Source organism: Beta vulgaris, chromosome 9 (genome assembly GCF_026745355.1).
Source record: "Beta vulgaris subsp. vulgaris cultivar EL10 chromosome 9, EL10.2, whole genome shotgun sequence".
NCBI classification, from domain to species: Eukaryota; Viridiplantae; Streptophyta; class Magnoliopsida; order Caryophyllales; family Amaranthaceae; genus Beta; species Beta vulgaris.
The window spans coordinates 47,865,791-47,884,690 of NC_079210.1; the positions used below are offsets into that span (position 1 = coordinate 47,865,791).

At 39.1% G+C, this 18,900-nt stretch overlaps 1 protein-coding gene across 2 annotated transcripts; it reads left to right on the forward strand.

Annotated features, from left to right (window-relative positions):
• The first annotated feature begins 8,876 nt into the window (after positions 1–8,876).
• Positions 8,877–14,323, forward strand: LOC104904305 (uncharacterized). Of its 2 annotated transcripts, none has more exons than XM_048636256.2 (12): positions 8,877–9,357; positions 10,125–10,234; positions 10,553–10,622; positions 11,079–11,226; positions 11,309–11,446; positions 11,880–12,019; positions 12,275–12,322; positions 12,531–12,641; positions 12,734–12,915; positions 13,009–13,130; positions 13,631–13,707; positions 13,759–14,323. In XM_048636256.2, the coding sequence occupies exons 1-12, from the start codon at positions 9,103–9,105 to the stop codon at positions 13,783–13,785; spliced, it is 1,428 nt and encodes a 475-aa protein (XP_048492213.1). In that variant the 5' UTR covers positions 8,877–9,102; the 3' UTR covers positions 13,786–14,323. The 2 variants fall into 2 exon arrangements, with proteins under 2 accessions (XP_048492213.1, XP_010690824.1); XM_010692522.4 differs by having other exon boundaries at positions 8,879–9,357; positions 13,778–14,323.
• Positions 14,324–18,900: the final 4,577 nt, after the last annotated feature.

Here is an 18,900-nt window from a genome sequence, read left to right on the forward strand (position 1 = left end):
TACACAGGTGGTAGACATCATTGAACATACACCTTTGAAAGCCAAAGGTCGTGTCATAGTGTTAACAAATCAAAGGAGTTCGCCTAGTCAAGAAAAAGAAAAGGATGTTGAATTTGTTTCTTCAAACCATATCACAGGGCATGAGGCTCCTGAAAGTGACGAGGAGATGGAAACAGATGAGGCTCCTAAAACTCTTGAAGATGGGGGGCAAGCCACCGTTGATGAGTTAAAAGAGTTAAACCTTGGAACTCAAGAAGAGCCACGCCCTGTCTACGTAAGCGCTTCTCTTACCCAACATGAAGAACAAAAATATTCCATGTTACTCTCTGATTATAAAGACGTATTTGCATGGAGCTATAAGGAGATGCCAGGACTCGACCCGAAAGTCGCTGTCCATCGTTTAGCCATCAAAAAGGGTGTCAGCCAAAGAAGCAATCTCAAAGACGTTTCAGGCCAGAACTAATTCCTGAAATTGAGGCAGAAGTAAACAAGCTCATTGATGCAGGATTTATTCGTGAAGTCAAGTACCCTACTTGGATAGCAAACATTGTGCCAGTACGAAAGAAAAATGGACAGTTACGAGTTTGTGTGGACTTCCGCGATTTGAATGAGGCGTGTCCAAAGGATGATTTCCCACTCCCCGTAACGGAAATCATGATTGATGCTACCACTGGTCATGAGGCTTTGTCATTTATGGATTGTACAGCTGGATACAATCAAATCCACATGGCTCCTGAAGATCAAGAAGCAACTGCATTTCGAACCCCTAAAGGGATATTCTGTTACAAAGTTATGCCTTTCGGCTTGAAAAATGCCGGAGCTACGTATCAGCGTGCAATGCAGAAAATTTTCGAAGATATGATGCATCAAATTGTGGAATGCTACGTAGACGACTTGGTGGTAAAGTCTAAGAAGAAGGAGAATCATTTACATGACCTTCGTCAAGTCTTCGAAAGATTGCGAAAATGGAAATTAAAGATGAACCCTCTCAAGTGCGCTTTCGGCGTCACCTCAGGAAAGTTTCTAGGCTTCATTGTCAGGCACAGGGGCATTGAAATTGATCAAGCAAAGATTAAGGCCATCCAAGAGATGCCTGAACCTAAGAACCTCAAGGAGTTGCGTGGCCTCCAAGGGCGTCTCGCTTACATTCGAAGGTATTTTCTCAATTTGGCAGGCAGATGTCATCCTTTTAGTCATCTCATGAAAAAGGATGCCCCATTCAAATGGGATGACTCATGTAAAAAGGCCTTCATAAGTATCAAGAAATACTTGTCTTCTGCCTCGTCTTGGGGGCACCAATAAAAGGGAAACCACTCATCCTTTATATCGCGGCGCAGGAGCGATCCCTGGGGGCAATGTGTGCTCAAGAGCAAGAAGATCGTAAGGAGACAGCTCTTTATTATTTAAGCCGAACTTTGGTGGGTGCTGAATTGAATTACTCCCCATTGAAAAAATTTGCCTTGCTTTGATTTTTGCAATCCAAAAATTAAGACATTACATGCAAGCACATACAGTTCATGTCATCTCAAGGTCTGACCCAATAAAATACATTCTCTCAAGGCCCGTGTTGTCTGGCAGACTTGCAAAGTGGGCTATGCTTCTGAAACAATATGACATTGTGTATGTTCCGCAAAAGGCTGTCAAGGGGCAAGCGATAGCAGATTTTTTCGCGGACCACCCAGTCCCTGCAGAATGGGAGATATCAGATGATTTGCCAGGTGAAGACGTGTTTTTCATTGAAATACTCCCACCTTGGAAAATGTACTTTGACGGTGCCGCTCGTCATGACGGTGCGGGAGCTGGAGTTGTCTTCATTTCTCCAGAAAAGTGTATACTGCCATACTCTTTTATGCTAACTCAACTGTGCTCCAATAATATGGCTGAGTACCAAGCACTCATAATAGGCCTCCAAATGGCAATCGAAATGGGACTTAGAGATTTAGACATTCACGGGGACTCCCAATTGGTCCTAAAACAACTATCAGGTGAATATGAAGTAAAAAGAATGATTTAATCCCTTGTCAAAGGCAAGCATCACAATTGCTTGACAAACTCGATACCGTCAAGTTAGAACATGTTCCAAGGAGTGCCAACAAGATGGCTGACGCGCTAGCTGGGCTTGCAGCCACTTTGGCACTGGGGGCAGAAGAAAGAATGTATGTACCCGTTTGCAAACAATGGGTTGTTACTCCTGATGACGATGGTGTTGAGAATATGCTGAAGAAGTCGACATAATCTCTGTCTATCAAATCGACAAAGAAGATTGGCGTCAACCAATTATCGATTATTTGGAACATGAAAAATTGCCAAGTGATCCAAAACATAAGACAGAGATTCGTCGTCGAGCCTCACGATTTATATATTATAAGGGGACTCTCTATCGACGATCCTTTCATGGTCTTTGGTTAAGATGTCTTGGAGATGAAGAAGCAAAACAAACCATGGAGGAAGCTCACTCTGGAGTCTGTGGCGCTCATCAGTCTGGTCCAAAACTACATGACCGTATTAAAAGAATGGGTTACTATTGGCCAACCATGGTACAAGATAGCATGGACTATGCAAAGAAATGTGAAGCCTGCCAATTTCACGCTAACTTCATTCATCAACCTCCAGAGCCATTGCACCCCACAGTCGCATCCTGGCCATTTGAAGCATGGGGACTCGATGTAGTTGGCCCAATTACACCAAAGTCATCTGCTGGACAAGCATATATTTTGGCAGCGACTGATTATTTTTCTAAGTGGGCAGAAGCCATCCCCCTACGTGAAGTGAAAAAAGAAAATGTTGTTGACTTCATTCGTACTCACATCATCTACAGATATGGTGTACCCCAACGAATTGTCACGGACAATGGAACACCATTTTACAATAAGTTGATGAAAAACTTATGTGAGAAGTTTAAATTCACACAACATAGATCATCAATGTACAATGCACCTGCAAATGGTTTAGCTGAAGCGTTCAACAAGACACTTTGTAGTTTATTGAGCAAAGTGGTCGCCAAGTCCAAACGTGATTGGCATGAAAGAATAGGGGAAGCTTTATGGGCATACAGAACGACATATAAATCAGCAACACAATCAACCCCATACTCGTTGGTGTATGGCGTTGAGGCAGTTCTCCCCCTAGAACTAAAATTCATCATTGCGAATTGCCATACAGGAAGGCTTGACGTCTGATGAAAATGATAAACTCCGACTTGCTGAGTTGGAGGCGCTTGACGAAAAAAGACTCCAAGCACAACAAAAATCTGAGTGCTACCAAGCTCGCCTGTCACGCGCTTTCAATAAGAAAGTTCGACCTCGCTCCTTTCAAGTTGGAGACATGGTCCTAGCAATTAAGAGACCCATCATTATTTCTCGCAAGACGGGAAGTAAATTCAGTTCTAAATGGGATGGTCCATACGTTGTCAAAGAGGTGTACACTAATGGGGCCTATAAAATTGTTGACGCTGACGGATTACGGGTGGGGCCTATCAACGGCAAGTTTCTGAAGCGCTACTACTCATGAAAAGTAAGAACATCGTTAACTCCTAAGCAAGAGGATAAACTGCATATGTTGAAAGAAATAAAGGTGCATTTGAACTACGTTGGCTTGAGCTTGTAAAAGCAATTTGTTGATATTTTACAAGTACGTAGGCAGCTAGGGTAACATAAAAATTACTCGAGTAAAAACAAAAAATTGTAATACTCCTGGCCCGCAAGAGTATAAACTGTGAACGGCGAAATAAAAAAAAAAAAAAAAAATTGTAATACTCCTGGCCCGCAAGAGTATAAACTGTGAACGGCGAAACAAAAACAAAAATTGTAATACTCCTGGCCCGCAAGAGTATAAACTGTGAACGGCGAAACAAAAAAAAAATTGTAATACTCCTGGCCCGCAAGAGTCTAAACTGTGAACGCGAAAAAAAAAAAAAAAAATTGTAATACTCCTGGCCCGCAAGAGTCTAAACTGCACACCAACAAATTCTAACTCCCAAGCAAGAGTCTAAACTGCACACCAAGAAAAGAAAAAAAAAAAAATTCTAACTCCCAAGCAAGAGTCTAAACGGCACACCAAAAAAAAAAAAAAAATTCTAACTCCCAAGCAAGAGTCTAAACTGCACACCAAAAAATTCTAACTCCCAAGCAAGAGTCTAAACTGCACACCAAAAAATCTAACTCCTAAGCAAGAGTGTAAACTGCATATCCAAGCAAAAAAAAGAAAATTTGAACTCCCAAGTAAGAGTTTAAATTGCACACACACCAAAAAAAGTTCTAACTCCTAGCCCACAAGAATGCAAACAGTGAAGGACGACATCAAAAAAAAGCAATTCTTGGGTTAACGAACAATCATTTAACAAAACAAAAAATCATGGGTTAGCAACATACCTCGAGGGTAGATTGACTGTCTTCAAGGGACTGTCTGGAGGTGTCAGTGTCGCAGTGCTAAAGACATATGAATAACACCCCTGACAGGCTCACAGTGCTAAAGACATGTGGCCCATCACGACGGAATCCCTGCCTTCGTCTTCGTCTTCAAGGGACTGTCTGGAGGTGTCAGTGTCGCAGTGCTAAAGACATATGAATAACACCCCTGACAGGCTCACAGTGCTAAAGACATGTGGCCCATCACGACGGAATCCCTGCCTTCGTCTTCGTCTTCAAGGGACTGTCTGGAGGTGTCAGTGTCGCAGTGCTAAAGACATATGAATAACACCCCTGAAAGGCTCACAGTGCTAAAGACATGTGGCCCATCACGACGGAATCCCTGCCTTCGTCTTCGTCTTCAAGGGACTGTCTGGAGGTGTCAGTGTCGCAGTGCTAAAGACATATGAATAACACCCCTGACAGGCTCACAGTGCTAAAGACATGTGGCCCATCACGACGGAATCCCTGCCTTCGTCTTCGTCTTCAAGGGACTGTCTGGAGGTGTCAGTGTCGCAGTGCTAAAGACATATGAATAACACCCCTGACAGGCTCACAGTGCTAAAACATGTGGCCCATCACGACGGAATCCCCGCCTTCGTCTTCGTCGTCAAGTGAACCTGTCATTCACACCAAAAAAAAAAAAAAAAAAAAAAAAAAATACGGGTACACATGCACAAAAAAGTGATACTATGCAAACAAAATATTTTAGAACTAAAGGGGTGTTTTAAAAAAAAAGATCATCACCTCACTAGTCTTGAGCTTCTGCAACGCTTCAAAGATAGTCTAGAAGTTCAGTATCTCGCAAAATCTGATGTACTGCAAGTCAAACATAGTATGTCAAAAATCTAGACTGTTGAAAAAGAATAACAAGATCACAAAAGCAATTATCCATCAAAACAAACGAAAAAAAAAAAAACAACGTTAGTCATAAACACTGATGTCCTCAAAACTCCATATATGGAGTTATAAAACCTCACAAAATCTCACAAAACCTCCATTCTTCTTTCTCCTCAACCATCCAAAACAAAAAACAAAAAAAACAAAAAAAAAAAAAAAAAAAAACATTTAATCTTTTCTCTCTCCTACCACCACCGCCACTTCATCACACTACACCTACACCTATAATTGATCATCACTCAAAATCCTTGTTGACCCATCATCATAACTCATTCATCCCTGATGGCTGATGCTGAATCCAATTCCCCACACATACTACAATACGACACTCCACTGCTATATATTACCATATACTCAAGAGAAAAAAAATCATAGCCTGATGTGGATCATCATCAAGCATCAGACCATGCGTGGCATGAAACAAAAAGAAAAAAAAAAAAAAAAATGTTGCAGCAAATCAGTTCAAGATGATCAGGCACGTAGTATTTATGTTGATATAAATCATGATTTAGTCATCACAAGGCTAAATAAATATTGCGGTAATTTTGGTCCTTGATTATCATCATGGCAAATAAAACAAAGTCATATAAAGAAAAAAGAAAACAAAGAGATCAATCATGGTGGAGATCATATGGTCGAAAAAAAAATTTTGGCCATCATGAATTCATAATACACAGCATTGCATGACAGTATAATACTAAAAGTATTTCATGCTAATAAAATTAAAAAACAGAGAAAAAAGCAAAAAAAAAAATTAAAGAAGAAAGAAGCATGATCAAAGAAATACTTGCACTGAAGTGATTATACGGAAGTTTAAGGAAAGCTCAAAATAAAAAAAGGAGATAGTGGCTTACGTTGACTCACATAAAAAAGGTTGAAATTGCACTGATGAAGAAAGACGTGCCCTCGATACTAGTTTGTCAGACTCGAATTGAAAGTGGTCGCAACTCGCAAGTTTGGTAATATGGGATTAAAGCGTGCGTGTATTTATAAACGGGTGCACCAAAAGCCAAACCTAATAGGATAAGTTTTGTTTTAGTCGATAACAAAGAAATCCAAACCGGATCAAAATTGAAACTCTCGAATCTAAGATTTGATAGAGTTGTGAAAATTCAAGACTACTAAAAAAGTTTTTTTTTATCAAGCAAGCACGGTGATTGTCACCTAATTGCTAAATCAAACACAAATTCGAGACCTTGTCACGATTAAATACTTCAAATTGTGTACGTGACACTGTCTCGAGGGGGCAATTTGTAGACACTAAAAATTTATTAGTGTTTTACATGAAAATAAATTAATTATTATTGAGCTAAAATAAATATGATTAGCCCAATTTAATTAATTTAGCCCACTCAAATTACATATCCAAATTAAATTAAACAAATATAATTTGGGTTATAAAGTATTGGGTTAGCCCAGATTACTAGTCCGAATAAGATGGTCAAATGGCAAAGGTAAAAAGACTTCCAAGTCATAAACGGGCCCAAACCCATAAATTACCAAGTCCATGAAGGGATCTTCATTCCCTATAAATAGATCGCACATCTCTCAGTTGAGGGGACGGAAAAATCATTATTCTCAAGAGCTCATAAAATTCTCTTAGAATTCTCTCTGCAATTAGTTAACAAGCACATCAAAATTGTGCCGACTATTCAGATACACTCAAACATATTCGACTGAGATTCAAGCTTTGTCAGCCCTCATTCGAATATACCCAAACCAACTCAAACTCAGGTTGACGTCGACAAAACGTCATCCCACACTCAAACTCAGGTTGACGTTGACAACAGGTCAGTCTACATTCAACTCCACGTCGACACCAACACGTGTCACTCTCAAGCTACGAAACAGAATCAGAGGACTTAGCTTATTTTTTCATTATAAACTGTTTACAGAGATTGTACTCAATACATTTATTGAAATATAATTTCTTTGTTACTTTGTTTCTAGTCTTATTTATTTGGACTCGAAATTTTGTGTATACACGCCCCAAAAAACATTAAAATTACATTTGTAACCTTCTCTTTTTTTTCTTTAAATCATCACCACCATTCCCCTACTACTAAGCTGCCACCACCAATCCTTTTATCTCTCCCCTCTCTCCTCTCTACTTTCAAAAACCCTAGCCTCCATTGTTGATTTTTAAAGGGGCTTCCATCGGTTTTACCGTTGGAAAGCCCCCACCTTTGTTTTTTATTTGTTTTTAGGTTTCCAATAACGATTTCTCCATCGAAAGAAAGAGTTTTCGATCTCCTTCGTAAGAAAAGGTTTTTCGATCTCCTTCGAAAGACAAGGTTTTTCGACCTCCTTCGAAAAACAGGGTTTTTCTCCTCTTTTAGAGGGGGAATTTCTACAGGTTACAATCCGGGATACTAGATCTAATGGATTGCCGTGAAATTATTTTGTTGGTGAAGAATTATGCGGGATCACAAAGGTTATCAATTTTTCGAATACGGTTAGATGAATCCGACGAAAATCATCCTCACGACTACAAGGAATCGTTAGATTGTCTCTCCAACAAGGCTGTATTTTCCAGCGATATAAGCGGGAGATGTTCCACATTGCAAGATTTGTTTGACGATCGTAGTTTTTATGAAAGAAATTTTTGTTTGATTCAACTTATGTATTTGTTTGATTCGATTGCTTATGTAGATGTCGTATGACTTTTTATTAATAAATTAATTTTACTATTCAAAAAAAAAGCTGCCACCACCATCCCCCCACCAGCAGCCCCCTCAAATTCTAGATCCAGCTAGCCTCTCTCACCTTCACCTTCGCCGACCTTTCTCTCACGCACCCTCACCTCTCACTTCGCCGACCTTTCTCTCTCACCTCCTGTCGATCTTCTCTCACGACCATCGCCAACCATCCCAACCATGGCCAAAACTCTCACCTCCTGCCGCCTCTCTCTCACCTCCTGCGCGCCTTTCTCTGACCTCCTGTCGGCACCTTTCTCTCACCGCCATCGCCAACGCACTATGGCCAGATAAAGCATACGAAATTGACGAATTTTTTTTGACCATGGGGGCGAACGTCTTGCCTGGACGTTCTTCGGGGCGATGTTTAACAATCCTCAAGAAGAAGGAAGATGGAGAATCATGTGGGAGCTCAAGAGTTGGAGCTTCCACCTCCCAACCTCATGGTCGAGAATTCGACTCTCATCAACCTCATATTTGGGTCATTTGTGTGGATACTTGTGATTTTCTAACTCATGAAGATCACAAAGCGTGGATTATGCACTCCCGAAAAAAACATTTATATAAAAGAACACGAACTTTTTTCAACAACTTTTCTACTTTAAAAAAGAACACACGACTTAAAATTAAAGAACATGTAAATCTATAATTATAAAAGAATAATTTTTTTAAAATTATAGACTGTAAAAATAATAAAACGAAGTAGGTTAGAAGAGGGTGCATCATGTTCTACTTGCGTGAAGGCCGAACCTGTTTTGACCAGTAAATTACCGAATGAAAAAAAAAAAGGAAAACATAAAATTCCCTCTACCAGTCTACCTACACCCGCCACGTGCAAATTATTACTGTACACAGTACTATGGTAATTGGTAATGGTACCATTACCGAAATCTGCAATTCAAAGCTTCCTGTCTTTTTCATCGATTTCTCTCAATAATTCTGCAACTCAACAAATTTCTCCTATTTCCAACATTATAGTGTGTTATTCAACAAACAATCATACATCAAAAAAGGGCTTCAATTTCATTTCATTTCTTCACCATCATCTTCAATCTTCATCTTCTTCAGATGAAGAATAATTTTCCAGAAAATTCCTAACAATGGCTTCTCAGGCAGAGAAACCACATCAACTCGAACAAACTGTGAAAGAAGCGAAAGAAATTCACGAACAACAGGAAGAAGAAGAAGATAGAGAAATTAGGAGAGAGAATGAAGAGAAGAAGAGTGAAGAAATAGATCCAGAGCTTTTTAGTTGCTTACTACAACCGATTGTTGCTGATTCTGATCTCGATTACATTGGAATTCGCCGTCTTCTCCTTCATCGGAAGGCTCAATCTGGTGTTCTTCGCAGAATTGTATGAATCTCTTGTTTATTTCCTTTTAATTGAGTTCAATTAGTCTGTAATATGTGCGTTTTTTCGTTTGATTTGATTTGATTGCGTCAAATTTTGGATAAATGAATTGATTGGCTTTGTTAGATCACTTTTTCTCTGGTGATTTGGTTGTTTAGGGAGGTGTTATAACTTGTAACGAACGTAATAAAGCGACAAAGAATTGAAGAACAATCGATACAAGAATCAACGTGGTTCACTAATAATGTGTTAGTTACATCCGAAGAAACGGTTTTACTTATTAGGTTTAGGAGAGAGTACAGATTTTAGAATAGGGAGGCAGAAGTTAATTATAGGATTTAATCGTAGCGCCAGATAATTTATTCAAGGCATAGTTCAATTGGAGGGTTGAATAATTCAGTTCTTCTTTTTCTGTATGAAATTAATGTTTAGTTATTATCTTGAACGCAATTCGAGGTGGTGTTTCTCTACCATATTTGTGCAATTAGGCATTTAGATAGTTCAATCTGTCATTAGAAGATAGTTTTTGTTTCGATGATGCTACAGTTTTCTGTTTCCTTTATGAATAAAAAGGCGTGTTTTAATGAGGAAATGTGCAATAAGGTAATGTATATAGGTTGAGTTGGTTAAATAATTGTCGATATTAAAACTTTGTGGTTTGTGATTTATTGGTGTATACACTTTGAATCTTATTGTTGACACATCAAGCTGATGAAAGTTGTTCATGTATCTATTTATTTAAATTCTTTTCCTTTGTGTTTGCATTGTAGGATTGGAGATGTAATGGTAAAGGTTATGTGGCGTATCGTAATTTTATCGATAGACCCCGAAATTGGGAGAGCCTCCTTTTGCAAAGTCACACAAGTACTCCTAATCAAAGGTTTGTGAATTTAGCATCCTACTAGTGTTTGCTAAGTTAGAGTGTTCTATTTGAACTGGCTTAATCTTGAGACGTCGATTTACAGAGAGGCTGACATATAACCTTGGTATTGAGAATCATTGTTTTTCTCCTCCCTCATGCTATAATAAATCATAAGTCAGCTTTAGAAATTGTACTTACCCCTTCCGCTCGTTCCTGACCTCACTATTTTGCCTTTGCTTAAGTGAAGCATGCCATGTTTGATTTACTAGTGTTAAATTTGAATTCATGTTTCCACACAATTCTGACGTCAGGTTCATTTACTGGTTGATGCATCAGTGGACGATGGGCTGCATCTCCAGGTCCACTATCCCTTTTGTTCGAGGTAGACAGCTTGAGCTCCAGCAGGGTACGTGCATGTTATTACCCTTTTACTTTTGCTTGTGATTATTGCCAATTATTGAGGTATCACTTGCTGCAAATTGTGAGATCTGGAAAATAAAAAAAATTCAACAACCTTCTACGTTTCCTGGGTTTGGTATGGGCTGCAAAACTGTTTGCTTGACATTCTTTGTTGGTTGAGAAAAGAGGATTAAGGGAAGGCAGTTGGTTTTATCCACTCACTACTGCAATCATTTTTTTTATTCCAGAACTTGTATCTGGTAATAATCAAATCTTGCATCTAGTGCCTCACAATACGTGCACAGTGATCGTCAAATATATTTTAAAACATAGATTGGGCACATCTAGGATAAATCAGGACTTCAAGTTCAAACACACAAAATTGTGGGATAGGAACTGGAAATTGCGCCTTTGTCGAGATAAGGACATATTTATGGAAATTGCATCTTAATTGTGATTGCAGGACCTGCGAGGTAGCAGCCAAGCAAGAAATAGTTTTGGCTCCAATACAAGTGACAATGACAATCGCTTTGACCGCCCACGGAAAAAAGCTGAACCGGCTTATTCTTTTGTTGGAATGCATTGTATCTTTGATCAGTGCAAAGTTGCAGGTGATTATTGCTCTTGTGTTTTATTGAAGTCTGAAGTACAATAGTTAATTATATGATTTTAGCTTACTGGTCTTACTTGCAGTAACTGTATTGAAGTTCGGGCACATGAGTTCTGATTTGCTTGCATATGGAGCAGCTGATGGATCTCTGACAGTATGCAGTGTCTCAGACCCTCCTACAGTCACAAAGCAACTGATAGGGCATTCAAAAGATGTCACAGGTTAAGTGAACTGGTACTGGTTCTCCAGTCTTTTACTTGTGTTGAATGAATTTTATAGTCTTCCTTCCTGGATTCCCCAAATCAGCTTTGCGTAGACTTGGTCTCATAGAACTCGACCAATGATATTCGTGTGAAGGGTGGAAGTGTTCCTGTGGATAGAGTTGCAGTTTCCTTTCTTCCAATGGTTTATGTGGAGTTTACCGCATAAAATGGCTATTTTATCTTCTTACAACTGATAAAATCTGTGCTTCAATAGCAAATTCTCTGAGCAATGAGAAAAAATAATGAGGCCCACTGAATTTTTGAGCTCTGAGTTGATGCTGTGTGTAGGAGGCTATAACTACATATGTCGGCCATGAATAAGTGGTTGAAGTGATCTGTCAAATCTTAAATTGTGTGGGAAACTGAGACGAATTTTCGCCCATTTGTCCAGATTTTGACTTCACAGCGAACAACCAGTACATTGCTTCAGCATCACTTGATAAAACTGTGAGAGTGTGGGACATATCTAAAGGTGTCTGCATTCGGGTTATTTATGGAGTCTCATTGCAATGGTGTATACGTTTTCACCCTGTAAGTGTCCTTCAAATATACTTATATGGTTATTATTTTTTTCAGTTACATTATTCCTTTGCATATGGTACTTCAATTCTTTGTCTGTCTCCTTTTTCTTTGTCGGATTCACAATTCATATTACTGATATGTGCATCTTTGGTCTTTGTTGGTTGCTTGTTGGAGATGTTGATACTCGATAGACAAGCTTAGATAATTCTACTCTTTCAACTATATTATGTTGGCTGTTATCTTACTTTACGTCGCTTAATGCAGATAAACAATAACTTTCTTTCAGTGGGGAATGCTAAGAAGGAAATCAATGTGAGTTATCTACGATGTTTCAATTGCACCCAACTAAGATGGCAAAAATGGCACCGTTGCTATTTGTTAGTAAATACTTGACTCACAGCATTTGAAAACTTAATTAATGGATGATAATGTTCTCTTCACCAGTGCTTAAAGTTCTGTTTTGTGTTGTTACCATCCTGGAGTCCTTGACATCAGCATTGTGGTTATTTTGCTATTGCAGGTCTATAATTTTAGTACTGGTCGATTGATTCATAAGCATGTTCTTGATGATGAGGTGACTGCAATGGACCATGATCATACTGGCCAACTGCTGTTTTGTGGTGATGCTCAGGTAGTCCTGTTTACACAGCATTTGCTATTGCAGTTCCTAGGAGGGTTCTTTGTCTTTTTCATGAATGTTGTTCAGCTGGATGATGTTTGCAGGGATGTATATATACTGTAGGTATGGACTCTCGCTATGGAGCTTTATCTCGTGTACATCGAAATCGGAATGGAAGCAAACGCAAGTCCCCAGTCTCAGTAGTGCAGTATCGAACGTTTTCTTTACTGGCACGTGGTCCAGTTTTGCTGACATGCACTCAAGATGGAAGTTTGGCGTTCTTCAGGTTTGGATGACAACAATTTAGAATAATCAATTTATCTAATTTGAGCTTGTGGAGATGTTTGGGTCTGTGGAAATGATCATTACTTCTGTGCAGTGTTGCCTTGGAGGTGAAAGGATATTTGACACTGCGTTGCTCTCTCAAATTGACCCCAAGAGTGCATAGGATCCGAGCTTCTTTCTGCCCTTTATTATCCCTTGAGAAGGGAGAGTTCATAGGTTGGTTTTACTCTGCTTTTTTCTGGCTTGATTACTTGGGCTTTAAGCTTAAGTTAGACCTTTGAGTCCTGAGTGAAGTTTCTGTTCACTAAAGAACTTTCTGCATCTACCCTTCAATATATCATGTTCATCTGGAATGTAGTGTTATCATTTTGCCTTTTGGCTGATGATCATTCTGGTTCATTCCTATCAGACCGATATAGTCATCTAGATTGAGAATTGATCGTCATTAAGTCTTGGACGGAAATTCCTTTTGACTTGTTGTTCTGTTACCATCATCGTTTGAGCTTTGAGGCTGATTAAGTTTGTCGATACTATGATAGATATTAAAGTGAAATTATGACTTTGTTGAACATCTAAGTCATTTTCTTAGGGTGTTAATGCAAGCTGTGGAGAAGCAAACATTTTCTATGATTAGAGAATTTTATTACTGCATTGGTATGGCAGTCTAGTTTGATTTGTGTTATATGTCTGCTGACTCTTGCATTGTATGGATGAAGTTGCTGGAAGTGAGGACTCAAATGTGTACTTCTATGACTTGACTCGGCCGAGGCATACTTGTGTAAACAAGCTGCAGGTAAACTAAATCTTCTATTGTTTTCAACGAAGCTCCATTACTCTATCTCAGGGAACAATATTTATTACAGGGTCATAGTTCAGCAGTAATAGGAATCACATGGAACAGTGGAGAGAACTTGCTGGCTTCATCTGATTCAGGTGGTACTGTTATAGTATGGAAGAGAGCAAAGACAAGTTAGCCCTCTATTTGGTGGCCGACTCCAAATAGTTTGAGGTACATTCACCATACGTACATGAATATAGGGAATCACCGCTGATGCTGGAATTGTGAATCAGAGTTGCTTGATCTGAACCCTACATTGTCTTATCACAGAATCGAGCAAGAAATTGCAGCTTTCTACAACCAGTTTTTGTGCATCATACCAATTTTCAGTGTTTTACCTTCTTATTTCAGAGCATTAGAGCATATGCATATGGTATTTGTAGAGCATCACACTCAACTACCCAAGGCAATGTAGTCGATGCAAATTGTACCTGCTTGTTATGAAACTCACACACGATTTCATTAGAAAAAACTCGGATCCTGTATTGCTTCTTGAGTTTTCGGTGATGGGGAGTAATGTGTGATTTTTTCCTAGCTTTGAAATGGAGTTTATTTTGTTTTCAAAAGGATTCACTTGCTAGTTGCTACTTGCTGCTATGTAGGCTACGATATATGGTCTACTCTATACCCTTTAGATATGTTAATGGCTAAAAGCACCTTCCTATGCACCCATCAAGTACCTTCTACGCCCCAGATCAGTGTGGAAGTCATGGTTTTCTCTCATATCCTCCTCTGAATTCCCCGCATTCCCCGCTTTCTGATCTTTGTTGTAACAATTCTATTTTCTGCTCCTATTGGTGCTGAAATAGAAGGAAGAAAGTTTAATTAGAGAAAAAGGTGGAAAGAAGTTCTGGCGATGGAGATGGATGAACAGAGAGGAAAATAGGGGTGGTCTGATGGGGGTTGCGCTGGCAGTGGTGTTCTTGGAAGTTGGACATGGGGTATCAAGGAAGGGGAATTGAGGTCGGAAGTAGGGGTATAAATGAGATGAAACAACTCGCAAAATACTTGAGATCGATTCGGTTAAAGCTCGAATCAAACTCGAGCTTGACTCTAGATGTTGGAGGGTCAAATTGAGAAATTTGATCCTGGACTCGAAAACTCGTGAAAAGTTTGAATAGCCAATTTATTTATAGCAAAGTACCTAAATTCGACATATCTTCTGCCCTAGGGTTGTTTTAATCGAATAAGTTCGACTATAAATGCTAACGAGTTGAATCAAGTCGAGGTAGCACGAACTCAAACTCGACTTGCGTTATTTATACCTTACTTCTTATATTTTATACGGTTTTTTCACCATATACACTCGACAAATCACGAAATTCACTATATACCCTTAATGTTTCAGATATTCACCATATACCCTTGAGTTTTCAAAACCGTGCACCAAATGCCCTTTAACTAACATATTAAAAGACGTTCCTATCAAAGGAACGGTGCCACGTGGCACCCTTCTCAAGAATCTAATACACATGCTTATAATCTCAATGAAAAACAACAATGTGTAGTTACTACGATTCAAACACACGACCCTTGAAATGAAATGTGAGAGTTTAGCCACTAATCCAATACAATTTCAGTGGTTAAAGTTTCAAAGTAGAACATAATAAAGTTTTGTAATTAGATGTAATTATAAAAAGATGTAGACAAGTTTTTTGATCTTTAACCCTTTTATTAAGTAATAACATTTGCTTACATGAATCACAATGAAATTGTTAATTTTTATCCCCAATTCCTCATAGGTTTTTTTGAACAACTTATCTTGCCATAACGTCCATTTTTCAAGACATGATATTACGAAAAGCTGATAGAATTAAATATGAAATTTATGAATAATATATATAATAATTATAACTGACCTGGGGCATCGCCCGGGATAAAATACTAGCTGAACTTGAATAGTTGCCTAATTGAAGTTGAGGTGGTGGAGTAGTGGTATCGCTTCCCATCTGTTACGCTTGAGGTATACCTCATAGGACTCATCTGAGTAATTTTCCATATCCCCCTCAAGTAAGTTCTCTTCATCTTACCAAAAAAAAAAGCCTAATTTTAAATTAAAATTAGATGGTCTCTTATAAGACCGTCTCTTTCTACACATAGGTCACAATTTTTTTGTTTCTATCTCTTTGTTTTCTTTAATTCCACAATCTCCATCAACATCTAAATTATTTTAGAATAGATGATGTATGGTAGTATTAAATGGTAAAGCACTAAAGCTCCTATAATACACAAAAGTTCAAATATTATAGATTCGTACATGAGACGAGGTTACAATATACTTCCTCCGTTCTTTTTATATTAAAATAATTACTATTTTGGGAAGTTTCACATCTATTGCAACAATTTTAATTTTGGTACAAAAAGCAACTTTAGTTGACAATATTGCCCTTACTTTATCTGATTAAAACCATCATTATTAATTCCTCACTTTGCCTTATAAAATTGCTTTTATTTTCTAAGGATGATTTCTCTCCCACTCTAGTTAATTAAAAAGTTACTTTTATGCTAAACTACTCATTAGTTCCAAATCCTTATAAATTGTGTCCAAACACATTGTTGTAATAGATAAAGAATGGAGATAGTATTCATTCGGCTTAATTTTAATCGAATTGAGTCACCTTTAGTTTTTACTACTTATAACCTTCAATTTTGGCTGTTTTCGGGACATTTTTGAACTTCTCTAGGCCTGGTCATATTTTCTCCCCATACATTCTTAGGAAAGTGATAGTGCGTAGGTGCTTGGCACAATTTACATTGCCTCGAAAAGCCTCTAATATCCCACTTGTTCATTTCTCGTGAAATCCAAATTGTCTCGAAATGAACGTAAAGGTATCCACATATTCGTTTCAATCCACAAGACTCCTTTCTAACGACCTACCATGTCCCTAAGAGGCACCCCGTGGCGTTTGGAGCTCGGACCTCGAGAAAGTCCGAAAACGTGTATTATAACCTTTAATTTTTGATGTTTTTGGTACATTTTTGGACTTTTCGGACCTGGTCATATTTTCCCTCGAAACGATCCTAGGAAGGCCGACGTGACTTGTAAGGTTGCGCGCGTGTTTGACACCATTTGTGTTGCCTCGAAAAGCCTCTAAACACCTCATTTGTTCATTTCTCGTGAAACCCTAAATTGCCTCGAAATGAACGTAAAGGCATCCATATATACGTTCCAAGCCACATATGTAACTCCTTTCCAATGACCTTCCAAGTCCCTAGGAAGCATCCCATGGTGTTCGGAGGTCGGGCCCGAGAAAGTCTGAAAGCGTGTATTATAAACTTCAATTTTAGCTGTTTTTACGACATTTTTGGACTTTTTCAGACCTGGTCATATTATCTCCCTATACATTCTTAGAAGTGCCGACATGACTTGTAACGTTGCGCGTGTGCTTGACACCATTTGCATTACCTCGAAAAGCTTCTGAACACCCATTTGATCATTTCTCGTGAAACCCTCTGAACACTCATTTGATCGTTTCTCGTGAAACCCTCAATTGCCTCGAAATGAACATAAAGGCATCCATATATTCGTTCCAAGCCACATAACTCCTTTCCAATGACCTCCCATGGCCTTAGGAGGCATCCCATGGCGTTCGGAGCTCAGGCTCCGGGAAAGTCCGAAAGCGTATATTATAACCTTCAATTTTGGTTGTTTTTGGGACATTTTTTGACTTTTCCGAACCTGGTCATATTTTCTTCTGAAATGTTCCTAGGAGTGACGACGTGACTTGTAGTGTTGCATGGGTCCTTGGCACAATTTATATTGCCTTGAAAAGCCTCTAACACCCCATTTGTTCATTTCTCGTGAAACCAAAATTGCCTCTAAATGAACGTAAAGGCATCCACATATTCGTTCCAATCCACAAGTCTCCTTTCTAATGACCTACCATGTCCCTAAGAGGCATCCCGTAGCGCTTGGAGCTAGGACCCCGAGAAAGTCCGAAAACGTGTCTTATAACCTTCAATTTTTGCTGTTTTTGGGACATTTTTGGGCTTTCCGGGCCTGGTCATATTTTCTCCCGAAACGATCCTAGGAAGGCCGACGTGACTTGTAAGGTTGCGCGGGTGCTTGACACCATTTGTGTTGCCTCGAAAAGCCTCTAAACACCCCATTTGTTCATTTCTCGTGATACCTAAAATTGCCTTGAAATAAACGTAAAGGCAGCCATATATTCGTTCCAAGCCACTTGACTCCTATCCAATGACCTTCCGAATCCGTAGGTGGCATCCTGTGGCGTTCGGAGATCATGCCCCGAGAAAGTTCGAAAGCGTGTATTATAAACTTCAATTTTGGCTGTTTTTGCGACATTTTTGGACTTTTTCGAACGTGGTCATATTATCTCCCATACACTCTTAGAAGTGTCGACGTGACTTGTAACGTTGCACGTGTGCTTGACACCATTTGCATTACCTCGAAAAGTCTCTGAACACCCCATTTGTTCATTTCTCGTGAAACCCTAAATTGATTGCCTCGAAATGAACGTAAAGGCATCCATATATTCGTTCCAAGCCACATAACTCCTTTCCAACGACCTCCCATGGCCTTAGGAAGCATCACATGGCGTTCGGAACTCGGGCTCCGGGAAAGTCCGAAAGCGTGTATTATAACCTTCAATTTTGGTTGTTTTTGGGACATATTTTGACTTTTTCGAATCTGGTCATATTTTCATCTGAAACGTTCCTAGGAGTGTCGAGGTGACTTGTAATGTTGCATGGGTCCTTGGCACAATTTGTATTGCCTTGAAAAGCCTCTAACACCCCATTTGTGCATTTCTCGTGAAACCAAAATTGCCTCTAAATGAAAGTAAAGACATCCAAATATTCGCTTCAATCCACAAGACTCCTTTCTAATGACCGACCATATCCCTAAGAGGCATCCCCTGGCGTTTGGAGATCGGAGCCCGGGAAAGTCCAAAAACGTTTATCATAACCTTCAATTTTTGCTGTTTTAGGGACATTTTTGGACTTTTCCGGACCTGGTCATATTTTCTTCCGAAACGATCCTAGAAAGGCCAACGTGACTTGTAAGGTTGCGCGGGCGCTTGACACCATTTGTGTTGCCTCGAAAAGCCTTTAAACACCCCATTTGTTCATTTCTCATGAAACCTAAAATTGCCTCGAAAAAAACTTAAAGGCATCCATATATTCGTT